Below are 22,979 nucleotides of genomic sequence, written 5' to 3' on the forward strand. Positions count from 1 at the left end.
CTTCTAGAATAAATAAATGACTCTGCTTTGTGGGTAAATGCATTACTAACCGTTTGCTCGTTCTACCATTTTACATGAAGTAGCCTAATTCACTTCAGTTGTTCGTGCGTAGTAATATGAATCACTTCTATGAACCTGTGTATGATGAATGGCAAACACACTGCCTGTGGTGTGACAATTCATTACTTTAAGTGACACAAGTGACACAATAGAGTCCAAGCATGGCCAAATCAGTTCCACTTCTACTGTTGTCCATCATTATGGCTGCACTAGGTTTATAGGGAGGCATATTTTGCCCCAGTAGACTGATAAGGAGCTTGGATCACAGGTAATGCAGTCCCAAAGACAATAAAGAGATCTTGTGACCTAAAGTTATCTGTGGCAGAGTTCGGTTTTATTGTAACATGCACAAGTACAGTGAAATGCCTTTCTTACAAGCTCATTACTAAAACAGAAAAAAGTCAAAAACATATTTTTACAGCATTAATTAAGCATTATCTGCATTATGTGGACTTACTTCCAAGTGAAACATTGCCTATTTGAACATTAACAATTAAGTTATCCATTGCATTTGAATACAACTCTGTCTAGATATTTTCGTCTACCATCTTATATTGCTCTGGCTGGAGAACAGAGATCTGATTTGTCAACAGTGAATGAAATATACTTATTCCTTTCACTGAGGGGGTAATTTATAACGTTTACATTATGTCCGGATATGTTATTGTTAGCCATCAGGGATCCTATGGGAGGAGGAAAGACAGCGTCTGGTACGAGTCAAGATGACAGCCGTGAGTTGGGGAGGAGTGAGCACTTTGGGGTAGAGGTCAGGTCAGATGAAGTGAGGAAGAACAGATATCACTAAGGTTCTGTCTAGCAACAGAGATGAATTGGCTGTTCAGATGTGGAGGAGGAGACTCAGCCTAGGAGAAAGGGTTTTGTTACGTTACACATTTTGTTACGTTACAGCCTAGTTTTTTTCCCCTCATCAATATACCCCCAATGCCCTCTATTGACAAAGCAAAAACAGGTTTAGTCATTTTTGCAAATTTATATAACAAAAAAAACTGAAATATGACATTTACATAAATATTCAGACACTTTACTCAGTATTTGTTGAACTACCTTTTGGCAGCGATTACAGCCAAGTCTTCTTGGGTATGACACTATAAGCTGGCACACCTATATTTGGGGAGTTTGATATGATTTGATTCTCCCACTCTTCTCTGCAGATCCTCAAACTCTGTCAGGTTGGATGGGGAGCGTCGCTGCACTGCTTTTTTCAGGTCATACTGGGGTTATTCTGTGATTGCTGAGGGAAATGTTTAATTGAATCCATTTTAGAATAAGACTAACGTAACAAAATGTGGAAAAAGTCAAGGGGTCTGAATTCTTTCCGAAGGCACTCTATAATGAATAGCCTAATAGTTGATCAAAATATTAAGCTACACGTTATGATCTGTTGTGTCAGGCTCATTGCTCAAAACATTGTTTGATGCTAGTGGTTGTATTAATTTGGGATCAATCGCATCCCACTATGTTTAGAATATTTATTTCTATCACAGAATAGGTCAACTTTTGTACGATGTGGTATAGTAGATTGACATAGGCTGGTGCTTTTGCTGTTCATTAGGTCTAATCATCTTGTTGGTTGAAGAAAAGTAAATGTGGACTGTTCTTCTAATATTTTCCATATGGGCCTCAGAATTGTTTAAGGACGCACGCAGTTGCATCCCCGATGTGTCTGTCTTCAATAGTAACCTGTGAGAAAGACCCGATCACGTGACGGAGAGCCATGTGAGTGAGAAGTGCTTCAGTAGGCAGCCGGGAGAAGGGAATTATAATGATTATATTCAGCCCAGGGGCACAACGGCCACAAAAGGCATGGATTTTTTTAGGGGGCATTACGGCCAAACAAAAGGGGATACTGCTGGGAAATTTTGAGGCATTATCAGGTGCTTGTCAATTGAATGAGAGACTGATGAAGTGTGTACAGATTGCGCAAAAAAAAAAGCAGAGCTCATGCCTTTCATGCAACCTTTTTTCAAATCATTAGAGTCACGGTCATGCAGCCTTAATGTATAAATGTATAAAAATCAGAGTGGCGCAGTGGTCTAAGGCACTGCATCGCAGTGCCATTAGAGAGTCTGGTTCGAGTCCAGGCTCTGTCGCAGTCGGCTGTGACCGGGAGACCCATGGGGCGGCGCACAATTGGCCCAGTGTCGTCCGGGTTAGGGGAGGGTTTGGCCGGCAGGATGTTCTTGTCCCTGACACGGTTGCCAGGTGTACAGAGTTTCCTCCGACACATTGGTGCGGCTGGCTTCCGGGTTAAGTGGGCATTGTGTCAAGAAGCAGTGCGGCTTGGCTGGGTTGTGTTTGAGGACACATGGCTCTCGACCTTCACCTCTTCCGAGTCCGTACGGGAGTTTCAACGATGAGACAAGACTAACTACCAATTGGATACCACGAAATTGGGGAGAAAAAGGGGTAAAAGTCAACAAAAAACAATAGTCGGAACATAACATTTGTATCACAACTAAAGTTACATAAATAACTAAATTAAGCATACAGGAGTAACAGTTTTTTTTTTTTCAGCTCAACACAGAATAGCCGCATGTGCACACTCCCTCAAATTGTATGGAGAAAATATCCTTTCTATTTTATTCAGCTATGTTCAATTGTATTCTTCATATTATAAAATGCCATGGAATTGTGTCTGCTAAATGAACTAGTGTAGCCCACAGCCATGTGGCATAACCAGATCAGGGTCTAACATAATGATAACTGTTATGTCTATTTCAGAATAGCATGTTTTCTTCATATCACGTTTCTTTAGACCAAAATAATCAATGCATTTATTGTGATGGTGTAGGCTAAATTACATGGCTATAGAAACAGTTTACTCCAAATGGAAAAATGTTTTGCAAGAAAAACAAGAGTTTCTATTGGACAAATTAATGTCGGTCCCTCCCCGTTTGGTTTGCTCTGTTTACTTCCTAGACTAAACGTTAAACGGTTTCCTTCGCGAAATGTTTTGCAACAGAATCTGCATAATGATACACCCCAGGTGAGGTACAGGCAGCAGTGGCACCCAGTCTGCCTCAGTGGTGTCATTGTGGTCATTGAAAGGACATGCCCACTGACATTTGCCTGGCTACTCATCTCCTTGCTCCGTCCAAACGCTAAGCCACTCCCACAGATGTTCGTTTCTTCTCCGCAATAAGTCCGGATCAGAGTACTTCCTCGACCCTTCACTGAATGCGAACACATTCAGGGCCATCTGAATGGTCCAGAAACCGATGAGTTGGTATAGAGCCAGAACACGCGTAGGTAAAGCGGCGGTTTGAAAATGTGGCATTGGCTTTGATACGCTGATTGGTTGGAGACGATCCAATCGCTCTTTACTTTTTTCATACATGCCCCTCATACGCCTTGCACCACAAACGACTTCAATGATGGCAGTCTAAGACTAAAGTAGAGGTAAGAAGAAGAAGAAGGTAAGTATTTAGTGTGAGTGGTCAGGCTACACTGACACACAAAGGAAGTGCTGTGGCCAGGGCCCCAGACAGTGTCAGCTTACTGTCATACTTCTTCCTGTGCATCCTGGAAAATGGTGTTTTGTGCTTCGCCAGGAAGTACAGGAAAGATGTGCTGGCACTGGCTGACCCATGGGACCCAGGGGATGACTATAGGAAGCACTAACATGTGTCCTACAATTTGTCGTGTGGCATTGTGTCAGGAACCCGTGTGGTCATCCCCACTTGCTGTGCCGAGGATCATCGACTGCTATCCTGATCTTAACTCATAGTACACTGGCTTCCTTCATGGACGTTGATGTGGGCAGATCCCTACTGTACCATAGAGGCTCCCCAGGGGCTACTGCTGCCTGCCCCCACATCCATGTGAAGTGATATTCATTAGGGGTTTACAGCTAAACATATCGTTCTTCTGACGTAATCAGCAATTTAATTTAAAAACTAAAAATATATTATAGTTCGGCACACAGAAACTATAGGCCATGAGTGACTTCAAATTTGTGACGTCAAATTTTTGTCTAGGACCCCCAAGGTCCCTCAGGATAGATTTTGGAAAACTTCTTCTCATTAACCACAAGTCCAAATAACACCATTCGGTATGTAGGCCCATAGTACAGTTCTTAACTTATTTTGAGAAATGCTAAGGGATTGATCAAATCTGAGAAATCGATGAATCAGGAAATCAGATTTTACGTGTACATTTAAATCCTAAGTTCATGTATTGAATACGTATGTAAATGAGATATTTCTGTATTTCATTTTCAATCAATCCATTTGCAAAATGTTCAAAAACATGTTGTTTTCACTAATTATGGGGTATTTTCTGTAGATAGGTGAGGGGGAAAAAAAATATTGAATCCATTTTGAATTCAGACTAACACAACAAAATTTTGAATAAGTCAAGGGGTATGAATACTTTCTGAAAGCACTGTATGACCCAGATAGTGTAGAGACGGGCTGCTCAAATGTTGGCCTATAGAGAAAATGCTGAGATACATATGGGAATAAAACAGGACACTAGGAGCTAAAAACAAGTACCAGTAAAATAGAGTTATGTACCCATGTTGCTCATCTGTTATTTATTCAAAACCATGAAAAAGGATTCGAATGTTCCCATTAAGCGAGCATTGAGTCTTGGCACATTTTGAGCGATGATTAAAAAAAGCGGGCAAAGCAGAGTTGAATTCTACGAAATCTGCTCGGTGTGCCAGCGCTTCTGAAATTCACACCACTGTACGAGTCAGAGGATCTACATGGGTGACGTAACACAAAGAGCAGCTTTCGACAACAAAGAAAAAGCCATCAGGAGGATTAGCTGGGCAGAGGAAACTGTAGTTGGACGTGCCAAGGCAAAAATGGCTTCCAAAAACTGATGAAAGCAATCAGATTTCACAACAAGCAAAGCTGACCTCAGGAAAGGGAGACTTGGATAATGACGAATCAAAATAAAATAAAAAGAAGAATTGTGTGCACACAGCCGAAACAACATGATACAGGGCTAGGCCTCGTAGATATATGAAGCCACCATCAAATCTGCCTAATGATTTTTTTTTTTATAATAAAGGACAGGGAAGGGCCTGGGAAAAGTAAACAGAACTTCAAGAAAAACCTGATGTGAGAGACCTTTCTGGGAAGAGTGCTCAACCAAAGTGTGTGTGCTGGCCTCAGAGTGACCACTTCGTAATGAATGCTGTGGTTTATCAGGTGTCCAACAATTGACGAAACAACTCTCATCCAAAAACAAATAACACTCCAATTAACATCAGTATTCGTGGAGCGGCCTGTTCCCAAACTGCAACCCCAAACTGCATTATGGAACAAAACACCCACTGCCTGCATCCCGCCCTAGGTTCCAATTTGGCTTCGCTAGAGACAGCTTGGTCGGGTTCCATTTTATAGGTGACCCTTGTGCAAGGGTGAGCCAATCCCATTTTTAAACAGGAAATTTGTATTTTTCCCCCTCATACCTGCCTAATAAGCTGAAAACAAAACCTGTCCAAACCCCTGTAATTGGCCAACAAGGTTTCACCTTGAGCTGGGTTTAAGACCGTCCCCCATTTTTCCTCCGCTTCATAATGACTCTACAGAAGTGCAATTAACAGTCGCCATACCACAGCTCTACAGCTGTTGACAGGTGAACTTCGTGCAGAACTAGAGTTCTAGATGGATAACCATATACTGTAAACTGTGTGTACAAAACACAAAGGTGCCATGCACACTGGTTTGAGTCAAGAACCGCAACGTTGCTGGGTTTTTCATGCTTAACATCCTGTGTGTATCACGTATGGTCCACCACCCAAAGGACGCCCAGCCAACTTGACAACTGTGGGAAGCATTGGAGTCAACATGAGCCAGCATCCTTGTGGAACGCTTGACACCTTGTAGAGTCCATGCACTGACGAATTGAGGCCGTTCTGAGGGCAAAATGGGGTGCAACTCAATATTAGGAAGATGATCCTAATGTTTTGTACACTCAGTGTATATAAGAGCAGCTTCGACGTCAGTGTGTGTCGAGTTCTAATGGTGGCTGCTGCCACACCAAAGCTCTCCAAGAGGATCTGGGTGCATCCCGGATCCATTAGGATCGATCACGTCAAACTCAGGCGCCCAATGCAGCCCCTCCGTGTTGTGACGCAGTGACAGATGACAGTGTTGATTAAACAGGCAGACTTCCTGTTCATGTTTATTTGCGACCTCCCACAAGTGTACACACACACACGTCTGCTTATTTGTACTCAATTACTGCATCAAACTGTGCTAGACTACCCATATATGGTTGCACGCCCCAAATACATCCCAGCTGTATTTGCTGAATGCAACCCTTTGATTTCATCAATGGAAACTAGAACTGGGCGAAAAGGACAAAAATCCATATAGCAATAAATTGCCTCAATTGATGCGATAACGATAAATAGAACAATACGTTTCTAACAATGTTCCCCACAGATTTTTTTGTATTATCCTTTGAACTACCACACCTCCATGGATGTAACCATCAATTGTCCCATTAACCATCTTATTTCATTTCAAACTTCAAGGCTACTCATCCTAATGACATCAGCAAAATTCCTGCAAGAAGTCATGATCGGTGTCCATTTTCAGTTTATAGTCCCAGCTCTAATGGAGAACAAATGGAACACTTCAATGTTCAAATTTGTGACCCGTTCCAGAAAAAACGAAGCATATGTTGCGGGTCACTACTTCACAGGAGAGCCATTTGAATGTACTTTAAAAAATATATATATATCAGAAATGCCTTTCTCTAACATGTGAAATTTCATGTGCCTTAATAACAAACATGTATGCCATCTGTAAATACAAATAAAATTGTTAAACTAAGAGCCTAGTTGGTTAAGACAGAACAGAGTGTGCAAAGCTGTCAGGGCAAAAGAGTGGCTACTTTGAAGAATCTCAATTTCAGATTTGTTTAACACTTTTTTGGTTTCTACATGATTCCATCGTTTTCATTTCTTCACTATTTTTCTACAATGTACAGCTTTTGACTGGTACTGTATGTATGTATGACATTCTCCTGTTACCGCTCCTTCACAGGTGTCCATCTCAATAAACTTGGGCGTACCTGGACCTACCACCACTCATTGTCGGAGAGTCAGAATGCATTCTGCCTCATGGCTGCAAGGAGGAGGATTCTTGTATGCAGTCTCAGTTTTTTGTCTGCACTGTGAACCAGTAGAATTTTAATCTGGTTAATAAAATGAAACCGGATTCTGGGACATCTCAGTGTGCAGTAATTTAGATTAGATTGAGCTACACCACAAGTAGAAGAAAGCCTGTAAATTATGTGGCACACGGCTCTTCTGTACATTGTCAGCCCCTGATGTTGAAATAGAATGCATTGAAACACATTGTATTGAGATGAGGAAATGGCAACAGAGCTTTTTCAGCACACAAATAAACCTTTATTCTTGCTTCTGAAAGTAAACAACGTGTCTGCTAAGAACAGACATGTAAATAAGTATCTATGGAATAAAATGTAAGTGTCAGAGTGTAGTTAAATATTTCTGAACAATAGTAAAACTGTATGTTAGGAACAGAAATGTAAATAAACGTAACTATGGAATCAAATGAAAGTGTCTAGTGTGACTCCTGAGATGTCTAAACAATAGAACAAGTTAATTTCACTGTGGTCCCAGTCGTTCGGTCCATGTCATCTTCTTGAAATCATGCACGAACTCGTGCAGCTGGTGATCAAATTCCTCCCGGAGATTGGTCAAGAGTTCATCCATGAAATCAGCTGTAGCTGCCAGGACCCTGTGGAGAGTATGAAAAGAGGGGGGACAGTATGAGTGTCTGGAGAGCAGTGTGCATGGTGAGGAAGAAGGTAAACAGAAGAGAGGAAAGGGGATCAAAGTAGTCTGAAATTATTTGTATTTATTTACCTCTGGGACAAGCTGGTGGGCTTGGCGCATGACGTTCTCCAGATCTTGAGATGTCTTCAAACATTTGCAATGCCTTTAATAGTGATGTGTCTAGGACCGAGTCTGCAGCTCCTTTGTCCCTTCTCACACCCCTGCTACTACCACTGCTGCTGCTCTGTAGCGTCGCTGAGGAGCAAGCCAGTGGAGTAGGTCTTGGAGGTGGGCCCAAGATAGAGCTTCCCAGGTCCTGCATTGAGATCGTTTGTAATTCTGCACTGCAACTCAGTGCGGAAGATAGGCTGGCTGCAGAGGTAGTGCTTGGGGCTGGTGAACAGGCAGTACTGGGGTGCAGAGAACAAAACCAGGTGCTGTCTCCATTCACTGGTGTATGTGTCTTAAAATAAAAAAAAGTAGAGGGCTATTTAGTACACATATCCAAAACATTAATGAACGTCAAATAATCATTAACCGAGACTACAACATTTGAAACATTTGAGCAGAGTATGCCTGGCCTAACGTTAGCTACTCAACTCTGCTCAAACATTTACACTAGCTGGACCTTACTACCAAACTTTGACTTGTGTTACCAATGTGGAAAGCTTATGACAAAATGTTTGATCAAAAGTTTTTGGTTGGCTTGCACGAGTATGCTGCTAAGCTAGCTAGACACTAGCCAGCCAAGTAGCTAGCTCTAGCTGGCTAACTATTGTTAGCAAAACATGACTACTCTTTTTTTTGACAAATATAGAAAATACAACATACCCATCCCTTCGTGAAGAAGGCACGTAGCTTTCAGTCTTACATGCTTCCCATGCCAGCAGCAACATTTCTGGATTAGCCTTTCCAACCGCAACTCCAGCGGCCCTTGTTTCTTTGAAGAACTTGTTGCAAACCCTACCCCGCCTTTTCACAAGTGCTTGGGTCAGACCCCAGCTTCTCCGCAATCTCCCTCCATGAATTGGCATTTACATTCTGCTCTTTGTATAATGCATGGCTAGAATTGTACTGGTAAAGGTACTTTTGTAACGTCTCGGTCAATCGATGCTCAAAGTTGTCGTTCGCCATGTTGAATCCACACTGAGTATTAGGCTGAATCGACAAGAAGCAAAAACTCACATCACCCCTGCAGTTGACCAATCACGAAGAAAAAATGACTAGTGCCCGAACAGCGGACAAAAACCCTAACCAAACTCCAAAATGTTGTAAAATGTCACAAAATGTCATCATAACCAAATTGTTTTGGTTGGGGAGCATGTGGACACCTTTAGAAGGACAAGAGAGTCCTGAGTACCAAGCCATTAGCGACCTGATGATTGTTAGGGAGTTGGGTACTACCAACACATGTCCAGAGTGCATAAGAGGAGATTCCCGTGACTCAGTTACATGGAATTTTACTGCGGTTGACTAGTGGTGTGGCAGTAATACGGTCACTACAAGAGCGCATGGTAAGATTCATCTTGGTCTAACTATACTGAACAAAAATATAAATGCAACCATTTCAAAGATTTCACTGAGTTACAGTTCATATAAGGAAATCAATTGAAATTATTTCATTAGGCCTTAACCTATGGATTTCACATGACCCTCAGATGGGCTGTCATGGTTACACGTCTGCGGTTGTGAGGCCAGATGGACATACTGCCAAAATCTCTGAAACAACATTGGAGGCAGTTTATGGTAGAGAAATGAATATAAAATGATCTGGCAACAGCTCTGGTGGACATTCCTGTAGTCAGCATGAGAATTGCGCACCCCCTAAAAACATCTGCTGCATTGTGTTTTGTGGAGGAAAAAAGCACTTTTTTTTACACCCCTTTTCTCCCCAATTTCCATCGTCTCATCGCTATAACTCCAACGGGTTCGGAAGGCAAAGGTCAAGTCATGCGTCCTCCGAAACATAACCCGCCAAGCCACGCATCTTAACACCACATCAATGTGTTGGAGGAAACACCTTTCACCTGACGACCGAGGTCAGCCTGCAGGCGCCCGGCCCACCACAAGGAGTCGCTAGAGCGTGATGATCCCCCCCCCCTCCGTGCCAAACCATCCCCTAATCCAGACGACACTGGACCAATTGTGTGCCATCATATGGGACTCCAGATCATGGCCGGTTGTGATACAGCCCGGGATCGAACCCGGGTCTGTGTGATGCCCTCTAGCACTGCATCGCCTTAGACCTCTCGGGAGGTCCTAAAACTGCAAATTTTAAAGTGGCCTTATTGCCCTCAGCACAAGGTGCACCTGTGTAATGATCATGCTGTTTAATCGGCTTCTTGATATGCCACACCTGTCACTAACAGGGACGTAAACAAATGTGTTCACAAAATTTGAGAGACAAGTTTGTGCTTATGGAACATTTCTGGGATTTTTTATTTTTGCTCATGAAACCAAAACTTTACATGTTGTGTTTATATATATATATTTTTGTGTATATCAAAAATCTCTTTCTGGTGCTCCTTACATTCTGTTTGGGGCCTAACATTTAAGTCGGGAGCAGTGTGTGTTTGTGGGAGAGAGTCAAGGCGTTAACTGCAGTGTTTTCCCCTTGTTGGCACAATGCCATGCAGCTATGCATGTATATTCCTTCCTCACATTCCTCGATGCAGTATTCTATTATACAGTGAACAGTGTAAAGTTAAATTCAATATGTGTTGTATTGAGTAGAAGTGTGACTATCAGTGACAGGTTTTAGCGTAGCACAAGTGCATAACGTTTCGAAAACGTGAACAAGTGTCCGGGGGACGCGACGAACAAGATGCTAGGCCACTGAATTTCCCCCCCTTGGTATCACATTACTACTCAATATTGTGATACTTGGCCTGGTATCGTATCATTACTGAAATGTTGGTATCGTGACAACACTACTTACTTAGATAACTAGCAAGAATTAGCACATAATTATTTTTATGCTTAAGAAATCAAAAAAAATAAAAGACCTTTATTTAACTAGGCAAGTCAGTTAAGAACAAATTCTTATTTTCAATGACGGCCTAGGAACAGTGGGTTAACTGAATGACAGATTTGTACCTTGTTAGCTCAGGATTTGAACTTGCAACCTTTCGGTTAATAGCACAACACTCTAACCACTAGGCTACGCTGCCGCGTTTTATAAACGCAGATCTAAAATGCTTCTTATTGTAATTTCAGCACTCTGATCTGTAGCTACTCTTCTCTGTTACTTTTCTTGGTGTAGCCAGCCTACTTTTATCTGTAAAATGCAAGATGAACTTTAAGCAAAACATTAGGAAATGTAGCTGGCAACATTCCTTCTATGATATACATTAGAAACATGATGGCCATGCATCGTTTTTGACAAAAATAGATGACAAGGCTAAGCTCATTTACTTGTGTGGTTGCCAGCCAAATAGCGTTGAACTTGTTGCCATCTAATGAAAATGAAGCAATTTCTGATGAATGTGTTGCACTAATGTATTTCCTGTGAAAGAACTGTAGCTGCCCAACTATTGAAGCGAGAAGAAAAAAAACTTTACTTTCAATTTAAAATGTGACCCGTCAATACACAGCTGGACTCACATGCTCCCGCTTTCTTCTGTTGTGCTTTTTACAAACACGTGACTGGCTCAACTGTTCTGGGGAACAATGGTAAGCTTCATAATATTAAATAACGTGACAGGTGAAATGAAGAATGTGATCTGCTCTGTCTAAAGTTTTTCACAAGTTGACTTCAGGCATTTACTTAAAGTAGCTACAAATTACAATTTTGGAAGTTTTTCAATAAATTGTTTCAAATGGTATTGAAAAAACCATCCCCTTGACTATTTCCAAATACCCCGGTATACCGCCCAAGCCTAATGCGACCAAAATCGTCGCACTTAAAAGGCCATGTAATTTCAGAAGACTGATCATGTCAAATAAGGGAGTATCCAATCATTCAGAATAGGATTCATTTGGCTGCATAGCATACAATTAAAAAATATATATAAAATGTTAAAAGAGTGGGGTGTCACATCACCTGGGGTGGTCTCCCCACCACCAAGGGCTTCCTAGTTGCGAGTATGGAAACGCCTGACTGGGAATTCCCTGGGGTGGGGGGGGGACACAAGTCTGTCAGCAACGCTCTATTAATTTGGCCACTTCTTAGAGAGAGGCCCTGCCGACTCAACACTCCACAGAGGAAGGGGGTCAAGACTTCGCACTACGTTAACTAACTGCCAAAGGGATTGGTCAGCATCTAACAACATGAGCCAAAGGGAACACAAAAGTATTGGCACACAGCATCACCATCCAAAGAATGTATGAGAACAAAAGCCACATGCTGACATGATTGTAATTGCATTGTAACAGAGTGATGGCATGGGCATTTTGCAGACTTTGTACACCACTTGAACTTCATAGAAACACTCAAGAAGTTGTAATCAGAGCAATAAGGTAATTGCATCCAAAGGCTTTAAACATTGACAAAGGTTAGCCAATACCACAGGCTTACTTACTGTAAACTGTGTTCTCTTTTCTCTGGGCCGTGTTCAAATTGCATTAAAACATCTAACTGGGACATAAATAGATATTACAGGCAGACATGTCTACTCCATGCCTGGTCCCCCACTACTAAGGCCAAGAAGCCACACAGTACTGACTCATACTATAGTTGGAAGTTAGCTGGCCTGTTTGGGCTCCCGTCAACTTTGAGCCCCCAACTGTAGTGGCAATAGGAAGACGTCAATATATAACACCACAATCCGCTTCCGCTTGGCCGCCCGGCACTGAATAAATCTGCCCTGTCAGCGTTTCTACTCTGGCTGGTTAATATAACAAGTCGCATGCGGCTATTGCTGCTACTGCTGGGTAATGGGTTCAAGGCCCAATAAGAACAGTAAAGGCTACAATCTACCCCACCAAAAAAATGGGTGGCAGCAGCAATATCAGAAAAGGGCCACATTACAAATGCAGAATGATGCCCCTTTTTATTCATTTTCAATGGAATCTGCAACGGCCATTGGTTGCGTCACAGAGTTTGTGTGTGGAACGGAGCCCGTGTGCCTAGCAATGGTCAGGTAATTTGCAGTCTATCACTTGACAAGTCCCCTTTTAGCAACACCAACGATGGCTAATTGGGTGACTGATGATTTCTGAGCAAGTCCACAGGCACAGATTGATTGGCTACACTGGAATTTCCATTTTGCGGTTTCAATCCTTAGCTCGCTCTACTGATAAATTTGAAAGCCTCCTCTGTGGCACACAGCGAAAGAGGAAATAAAATATAGCAAGGGGCAGGAATCATTGATGTTGATTGACTAGAACATAAGGCATGTGGACAATTATGTTATACTATGAGTATCAATACAACTCATTCTAAGGTGGTAAAATAAGTTTAATATAGTCCATCTGCATACAATAGGGCTGCTCTTCCAACTACATGGCATTGAACCATTAGGATGCTACTTTTCATTAAAACCATGGCTGTCTGAACACTGTCGCTCTTGATACCAATCGATGGGTAGGAGCATAGGAGGGGTTGGCCTTACTTTATGCTATTTTAATTTTCTAAAGTCTGTAATAGAGGTCGACCGATTATGATTTTTCAACGCCGATACAGATTATTGGAGGACCACAAAAAAGCAGATGCATAAACATAATAAAAATAATAAAAAAAATAATAAAATCGGCCGATTTTAAATCGGTATGTATGCATGTACACACACATGGTCCTCCAAAAATCAGTAGTATCGGCTTTTTTTTGGTCCTCCAATAATTGTGTGTGCGCATGCATACACATTTTATTAATTATTGGGAGGACCAAGAAAAGCAGATACCGATTACAATCGGACCATATATATATATATATACACACACACATGCATACATAAAAAATAATGACAATTACAACAACTGAATGAACATTTATTTTAACTTAATACAATAGATGAATAAAATCAATTTAGTCTCAAATAAATAATGAAACATGTTCAATTTGGTTTAAATAATGCAAAAACAGTGTTGGAGAAGAAAGTAAAAGTGCAGTATTGCCATGTAAAAAAAGCAAACGTTTAAGTTTCTTGCTCAGAACATATGAGAGCTGGTGGTTCCTTTTAACGGGAGTCTTCAATATTCCCAGTTAAGAAGTTTTAGGTTGTAGTTTTTATAGGACACTCTATACCATTTGTATTTCATATACCTCTGACTATTGAATGTTCTTGTAGGAATTTTAGAATTGCCAGCCTAATCTCGAGAGTTGATTAGGCTTAAAGTCATAAACAGCGCTGTGCTTCAAGCATTGCTAAGAGCTGCTGGCAAACGCAGTAAAGTGCTATTTGAATGAATGCTTACGAGCCTGCTGCTGCCTACAGCCGCTCAGTCAGGCTGCTCTATCAAATCATAGACTTAATTATAACATAATAACACACATAAATGCGAGCCGTAGGTCATTAATATGGTCAAAACACGGAAACTATCATTTTGAAAACAAAACGTTTATTCATTCAGTGAAATATGGAACAGTTACATATTTTATCGATCGGGTGGCATCTAAGTCTAAATATTGCTGTTACATTGCACAACCTTCAATGTTATGTCATAATTATGTACAATTCTGGCAAATTAATTACGGTCTTTACACAGTTCGCAAACGAGCCAGGCGGCCCAAACTGCTGCATATACCCGACTCTGCTTGCACAGAGTGCAAGAAAAGTAACATTTCCCCTAGTTAATATTGCCTGCTAGCTTGCATTTCTTGTAACTACATATGCAGGTTTAAAAAATATTATTATTTTGTGTATTGATGTTTATGGTTAGGTACATTTGTTCAACGTAAGTGCTTTTTCCGTAAATGCGCTTTTGTTAAATCAGCACCCGTTTGGTGAAGTTGAAGTAGGCTGTGATTCGAAGGATAAATGAACATGCGCCGCCGCATTGATTATATGCACGTAACAGGTGGTTAGCCACGCAGTCTCCTCGTGGATTGTAAATCAGCCATAATCGGCATCCAAAAAGGCCGATTACCGATTGTTATGAAAACTTGAAATCTGCCATGCCAATTAAAAGCGGTCTACCTCTAGTCGCTAAGCTTCAGCTTAAGCCTTCTGTGCATACATGCAGAAAAATGTCAGATCTATATTTATAGGCCTAGTCAAAGGCAAAATTCAATGTGTCAAAGTATATTTTACCAGTCCAGTGTCCGGTTAATGACAAGTGCCGATGTGCAAATGCAGGCATTTGGCCAAAAATGCCACATGTTCAACTGATGCCGCCAGAACAAAAATAGTGACAAGTTCAACAATATGCCGACTAAGGCCGTTTGGAAATAGTAGAAAACAACACTTCCTCGCTTTTTGCACATCTGGAAAGAGTTGGATTGGTGAAAGCAGTATAGGACACCGTCCTTCACTTGTTCATTCACATACAGATCAGTCATTAACCTACTTCAAGAAAGGGAGGAAAGAGGGACGTGTTCATATATTCAAAACAGGATGTCAAAATGTCTATGGTAAGGTGTTGTGCTGCTGGGATACATATCAAAGCTGGGAAAAGGAGACGACCGCAGATCAAACAGTATAAACCAATAGTGGAAATTAAGGAGGGGAGGTTGCACTACTATAGTAGGAAACTGACTAGAATAGATTTTCAGTCTGGGAATGAATTAACCATTACTCCTCATATAGTCTATTATATACTGGGTCACAAGAGCACACAATTTCCCAAAAAGGACACAGTAAAAGCTAACATGTTGCAGGTTGTTGCTTTATGTGTTAAGCTGTTCGTTAAGTTAAATATACTGTTCCACATGTCTTATGAAGATCATAACTGTGTACTCTACATACAAGCTGTAAGGCTTACAGGTCCATATGGGAATAGTCTCCACCCATACTTGCAGTTAGAATGGACACCACAAGAACATTACAGAAAACAAATATTCCCCAAAATGTAGGGATTGAGAGGACATTGATGGAATGTGGGAAAAAAACACATCTGGAGATTTGGAGTCAAGACAGTTGAACTTGAGCGTCTTCCCGTGTGTCCGTCGGTAATGGCCCCCGCCTCCTTACCATGATGTCTGAGACATAACAGACCCTGGAATGTCAACATGGTACGCGGCCTTCCGTTGTTTTTTTTCTCCATCTTCCAATAAGTTGAACAGAACGATAAGGAGAGCTCAAGGCTGGCATGCCATCTCAATGCCAGGCGCATGCCAGGGAAATGGTGTCAATGCTAAGCAGAAATGCCCTGGAATTGAGAGCTACGTTTGTGGTTTATTAGGGGCGTGTTTCAAATAGAGAAGGATTTCCGTAGATTTGCTGACCAAATGAAAGGGCTGACATTGTGGACACTAGCCAGTGTGCCTGGGATCGCTTTGTCATGGTAAACTGACTACATGTAGCCAGTTTTGATACATCAGTACTCTGCTAAACCCATAGGCTACTAGACATTAAAATGATATACATTTTAAACAATCACTGTCAAAATGTCAGATAAGGTACTCTAAACTAAGACAGGATTAACTATTTGAGAACGTAATATTACAAGTTGTCTAACATCAAAGCTGGAAGTGGGTGTGTCTTGACAGACCACACCAAAAGCCAAGCAAAATGTCTTCAAGCCAATAACAAATGCCGATAGAAAAAAAACTTACAGCATAGCTTAACCAAAGCAACAATGATTTGAGTGACTAAGTATGAGTAGTGTACATCAGATGGCGTACATCAGAACAGATAGAAAATATCTTTGAACTCGCAGCTCATCTATCTATCCTCTTGGCTCCAAGAGACCTGCACACACACTGAGAGACAGGAAAAAGTTCCTCAGAAATAGGTAAACCAGAGGGCTGGTAAATACAGTTGAAGTCGGAAGTTTACATAGACCTGAGCCAAACACATTATAACTCAGTTTCACAATTCCTGACATTTAATCCTAGTAAAAATTCCCTGTCTTAGGTCAGTTGGGATCACCACTATCTTAAGAATGTGAAATGTCAGAGTAATGAGAGTGATGTATTTCAGCTTTTAATTCCCTTCATCACATTCTCAGGGGGTCAGAAGTTTACATACACTCAATTAGTATTTGGTAGCATTGCCTTTAAATTGTTCAACTTGGGTAAAATGTTTCAGGTAGCCTTTCACAAACTTCCCACAATAGGTGCAGTGATCTGTGAGCTGCTCTGACAGCTGGTGCTTAAAGCTAGCGAGGGAGGTAAGAGTCTTTAGCTTTAATGATTTTTGGAGTTCGTTCCAGTCATTGGCAGCAGAGAACTGGAAGGAGAGGTGGCCAAAGGAAGAATTGGCTTTGGGGTGACCCGTGAGATACACCTGCTGGAGCGCGTGCTACAGGTGGGTGCTGCTATGGTGGCCAGTGAGCTGAGATAATGGAAGGGCTTTACCCAGCAGAGACTTGTAGATGACCTGGAGCCAGTGGGTTTGTCGACGAGTATGAAGCGAGGGCCAGCCAACAAGAGCATACAGGTCGCAGTGGTGGGTAGTATATGGGGCTTTGGTGACAAAACGGATGGCACTGTGATAGACTGCATCCAATTTGTTGAGTAGTGTTGGAGGCTAGGCTACACGAGGTGTGATACTAACCTTATTAAAACATATAGGCCTATGGGCTAGGCTACATGAGGTATGATACTAACCTTATTAGAACATATAGGACTATGGGCTAGGCTACATGAGGTATGATACTAACCTTATAGGACTATGGACTGGACTAGTACATGAGGTGTGATACTAACCTTATAGGACTATGGGCTAGGCTACATGGGGTGTGATACTAACCTTATAGGCCTATGGGCTAGGCTACATGAGGTGAGATACTAACCTTATATGACTATGGACTGGACTACATGAGGTGAGATACTAACCTTATAGGACTATGGGCTAGGCTACATGAGGTGTGATACTAACCTTATCGAAACATATAGGCCTATGGGCTAGCTACATGGGATGTGTGACTGTGATTCGAAAAAGGCTTTGTTTCTTGCCTTATGCTGGGAATCATTCACAAGTGATTTGCTAATATTGTCACCCACCACAATATTCTTGATTTAATCTAGATCTTTAAAATATACACTTAAATATGCACTTAAATAGTGAATGGAGGATGCTTTTCCCGTGGTTCATTTTCATGCCAGCCAGGTAGGCTATACTCATGTTGTAAAGATAAACCATGCTTAATATTAGGAAAGTTGAGAAGTAAATATAGTAGGCCTAGCCTATAGAAAGCTGATGGGATCCTCCTCTTTTTAATAGAGGCCATCACTCGGATCTCTCACGCAATTGCATAGCCTATAAAAATGTTGCACCTCATGAGCTCTCATGAAGTGTTTGATTAGATTTTTGATTACATTTGCATTGATGTCAGAGTGATTAGAGGGACAATAGAGTGCTGAGTACCAGGCAGTTAGCAAGTTTGGGTGGCTACTAATGACCATCAGAGCTTGGAGAAGCCCAATTAGAGCAACTAAGCGGTTACGTGAAATTTGACTGCCTTCATGACTCGTGACCGCCAGTGTGGCAGTAATACGGTCACCTTAACAGCCCTAACCACAGGTGGACTCCAATCAAGTTGTAGAAACATCAAGCATGATCAATGGAAACATGATGCACCTGAGCTCAATTGAGTCTGATAGCAAAGGGTCTAAATACTTATGTTAATTTTTAATACATTTGCAAAAATGTCTAAAAACCTCTTTTCGCTTTGTCATTACGGAGGATTGTGTGTGATGAGGTAAAAAAAAAATGTAATACATTTTAGAATATGGCTCTAACTTAACAAAATGTGGAAAAGGGGAAGGGGTCTGAATATTTTCCGAATGCACTGTATTCCCATGAAACTGTGATAAAAAAAAATGTGGCATGCAGACGCAGCTGACATTTCACAGGTAAAATGTGAACAATTATAATTTACAAGTGACTGATGATGCCATGGCCCATTTTGAATTTAGGCATGCCTAACTTAGTTACATTGTTTTTTACCCTTATTTTACCAGGTAAGCTGACTGAGAACACATTCTCATTTACAGCAACAACCTGGGGAATAGTTACAGGGGAGAGGAGAGGGGATGAATGAGCCAATTATAAGCTGGGGATGATTAGGTGGCAATGATGGTATGAGGGCCAGATTGAGAATTTAGCCAGGACACTGGGGTTAACACCCCAACTCTTATGATAAGTGCCATGGCACCTGTTTAACGTCCCATCCGAAAGACGGCACCCTACACTGGGCAATGTCCCCAATCACTGTCCTGGGGCATTGTGATATTGTTTTAGACGAGAGGAAAGGGTGCCTCCTACTGGCCCTCCAACACCACTCCCAGGAGCATGTGTGTGGGCATAGGCAGATGTTGCAATTGGAGGATGTATTGTATCCATTTTCGATAATGGTGTATTCATCAATTGGCTAAATCTGTCAGTACAAACTTTGAGGGGGTGGGGGGGGTGGTACAAAATATTTTTATTAATGTAGCCTACACTGTCCTGCAAAATCATCTTGTTGTCAGCAATTGGGTATTTTAAATGTGGTCATCCTACTCAAGTGGGAACTGTCAGATACACAGACAAATTGCTTGGTAAACAAATGTGTTTTTGCTAAGGCCTAAGTAAAACATTCTATTGATTGTCAATTCCTGTAGTGACTATTTCCTACTTTGTGAAAAAAGCGTTCACTCTGTTTACTGAACTGTGCGTTCTCTGCAACGCTTAAGCTGATATCCAAATTAGAGGTTGACAGATTTAAAAATCAGCATTGGGCGATTAATTAGGGCCTATTTCAAGTTTTCATAAGAATCGGTAATCAGCCTTTTTAGATGAGGATTACGGCCTATTACAATTGCAATCCACGAGGAGACTGCGTGGCAGGCTGACCGCCTGTTATGCGAGTGCAGTGCCAAAAGGACCTTGTAGCTGTAAGAAGCCACGGTAAGTTGCTAGCTAGCATTAAACTTATCTTATAAAAAATATCAATACAAACATAATCACTAGTTAACTACACATGGTTGATGATATTACCAGGTTAACTAGCTTGTCCTGTGTTGCATATAATCAATCAGTTCATTTATCATCGAATCACAGCCTACTTCAAATTCGGCAAATGGGTGATTTAACAAAAGCGCATTAGCGAAAAAAGCACAATCGTTGCACAAATGTACCTAACCATAAACATCAATGCCTTTCTTAAAATCAAGTATATTTTTTTAAACCTGCATGTTTAGCTACAAGAAATTCATGTTAGCAGGCAATATTAACTAGGGAAATTGTCACTTCTCTTGCGCTCTGTGCAAGCAGAGTCAGGGTATATGCAGCATTTTGGGCCGCCTGGCTCGTTGCGAACTGTGGGAAGACCATTTCTTCCTAACATAAACCGTAATTAATTTGACAGAATTTTACATAATTATGACATAACATTGAAGGTTGTGCAATGTAACAGCAATATTTAGACTTAGATGCCACCCGTTCGATAAAATACGTAACGGTTCCGTATTTCATTGAAAGAATAAACGTTTTGTTTTCAAAATGATAGTTTCCGGTTTTGACCATATTAGTGACATAAGGCTCGTATTTCTGTGTGTTTATTATATTATAATTAAGTCTATTTGATATTTGACTGAGCAGTTGTAGGCAGCAGCAGGCTCGTAAGCATTCATTCAAAAAGCACTTTACTGCATTTGCCAGCAGCTCTTAGCAATGCTTGAAGCACAGCGCTGTTTATGACTTCAAGCCTAATCAACTCCCGAGATTAGGCTGGCAATACTAAAGTGGCTATAAGAACATCCAATAGTCAAAGATAAATGAAATACAAATGGTATAGAAAGAAATAGTTAACACGTCATAATTCCTATAATAACTACAACCTAAAATTTTACGGGGAATATTGAAGAACTGGGAATATTGAACCACCAGCTTTCATATGTTCTCATGTTCTGAGCAAGGAACTTAAACGTTAGCTTTCTTACATGGCACATATTGCCCTTTTACTTTCTTCTCAAACACTGTGTTTTTGCATTATTTAAACCAAATTGATCATGTTTCATTGTTTATTTGAGACTAAATAGATGTTATTTTTTATTACGTTAAAATAAGTGTTCGTTGTTCATTCAGTATTGTTGTAATTGTCATAACAAATATATACATAAAAATTGACCGATTAATCGGTATCGCTTTTTTTAGTCCTCCAATAATCGTTATCGGAGTTGAAAAATCATAAACAGTTGACCTCTAATCCAAACTCTGTTACCACACTATTCAAGTACAACGAATGCGTGTATCCTATTCACACGAGTTTCTATGCGCAAAACTCCTTTTCACACATTGACTTCTCACCAATGTTAGGCAAAATGAGCCACTTAACAATATAGGATTGACAGCAACAATGTCAAAATTAGAACTAAATACAGAAAGCTGGCTAGCAAAAAGAAAGTTGCTTTCAAGACAACTGCGAAATCGGAAGAAAAACAACGAGGTCGAATCATGACTTCGGTGATCTTCAGATCGGAAAATCGTAGCTCTGGAAAGAGGTTTCCCGCCTCGGAATTCCGAGTTGCTTGACCATTCAAAACACATGTTCGCAGTCGGAGCTCGTTTAATCCCCTAGTTGTCTTGAACGCACGGAAGTCGGAGATGCTGCGTTCATAACAACCGGGAACTGCGACATCTGTCCAAGCAGGCGCTATGGCTCTAGCGTCCGTTTCAAAAACATAAATTCGCGGTTGCTTACCTTGTCAAGTTCGTCGTGCAGCTCCGAAAGGGTGGGTCTTATCAGCTTGTCTCCCAGCGGAGCAGCACTTTGCCGGTAGAAATCTATGTTAGGCACAGCATCGATGGTGTTGTGGCCAAAAGTCCTCAGGTAATAGGTGTTTGTATGGGTGTCGTAGTGGTAGTGATGCTGGCCTCCTGTCGAAGAATGCAGGCTGCCCTCGCTCATTACGGTGTCTCCATTCTGGAAGCCTTCAGCGGGCACTACTTCTGGTGGGCTCGCTCCACTGGGATCCATAAAGTTTACCACTCGGAACCGGCCTTTTGCCTCACCGCCCGCCGCTGGCTCCGAACCTTCGGGGGTGGCTTTGTCGCCAGATGCAAGCGTGGAATCCGTGCTGGGCGTTTTATCAGCGGCGCTGGCTGCTTCAGCCACTAGGTCCACCTGGAACCGGCTCGAGCTGGGTGTCGGGCCGGCGATCTCCAAACCTGTATTCCCGGCCAGTCCCTCATTTTCTGGCGCCTGTTTCTCTTCCTGAACGGGAGGCGTAGAGGATGGCGCTGACATTGCAAATATTACTGATGAATGGACGAGCTTGCAGAGACAAACCTAGCTAGCTAAATGTCCAGCACAACTCGTGTACAATAGCAAAGCTACACTGCTGCTAAAACCAAATTATTTCCGACATAAAGTTAGCGAACACTCCTGATGCCACCCAAGTGGAGGAAGACCGTCTGGATATTCGCTCCAACAGAAACGCAGTGCATCCGAATTGAGAAAAGGTAGTCCAGACATGCGGAGAGCTACGAATGGAGAAGGATGGCTTGCTAGTTGCCTCACTAACGTTATATACACTACAGAGGGAAAAAGGTATCAACTTTCAGCCCTGGCAAACGAATCTTCAAAACGCTTCACGGTCCTCTCGCTTTCAGCACACTTGTACGAAAGTGAATCAAATCCGCGGTGTTATGTTTTAGAGTGGATGCTGCATTGACCTTGGTGCAACTCCTCCTAGACTCCCATTGCATCCTCGCTGCAATACACACTGCAGTAAGGCATTCAGATACCGACTGGTAGCATGAGTTCCAAACGGGGGGTAGAGCTCGCGAGATTTCAGCTCATCCTTTTTTAAAGGGAAAAGGGGGAAGGCGTGTTATTTAAAATGTTTCCTTATGCAAAGGATGTACCAGAAACATTTAAAGTCTGTAGTTGCGGTGGAGAAAAAGCTATGCAATCAAAAAAGCAACCAAAAAGATGACCATTAAATTAAAGTTGCCTTCCATACATTATGATAGAAACTATTACAAGTTTGAAATAGTGTCAATTCATACAGTGTAATTGACAGGATGTCCAGAAAAAAATGTAGAATTTTGCCTGATCTTATTGCTATGTAATAATTTGAGTCAGATACTTTTTTTCAGTTCAA

General features: G+C 41.5%; 1 protein-coding gene across 2 annotated transcripts in view; it reads right to left on the minus strand.

Annotated features, from left to right (window-relative positions):
- LOC109875911 (solute carrier family 12 member 2-like) overlaps positions 1-22,767 on the minus strand; it is a 128,506-nt gene extending 105,739 nt beyond the window's left edge. For both annotated transcript variants that reach the window (XM_031809118.1, XM_020468345.2), the window contains exon 1: positions 21,575-22,767. In XM_031809118.1, coding sequence (XP_031664978.1) covers positions 21,575-22,120 — 546 coding nt within the window. In that variant the 5' untranslated portion in view covers positions 22,121-22,767. The remainder of the gene's footprint in view (positions 1-21,574) is intronic.
- Positions 22,768-22,979: the final 212 nt, after the last annotated feature.

Source organism: Oncorhynchus kisutch, linkage group LG29 (genome assembly GCF_002021735.2).
Source record: "Oncorhynchus kisutch isolate 150728-3 linkage group LG29, Okis_V2, whole genome shotgun sequence".
Classification (NCBI taxonomy): domain Eukaryota; kingdom Metazoa; phylum Chordata; class Actinopteri; order Salmoniformes; family Salmonidae; genus Oncorhynchus; species Oncorhynchus kisutch.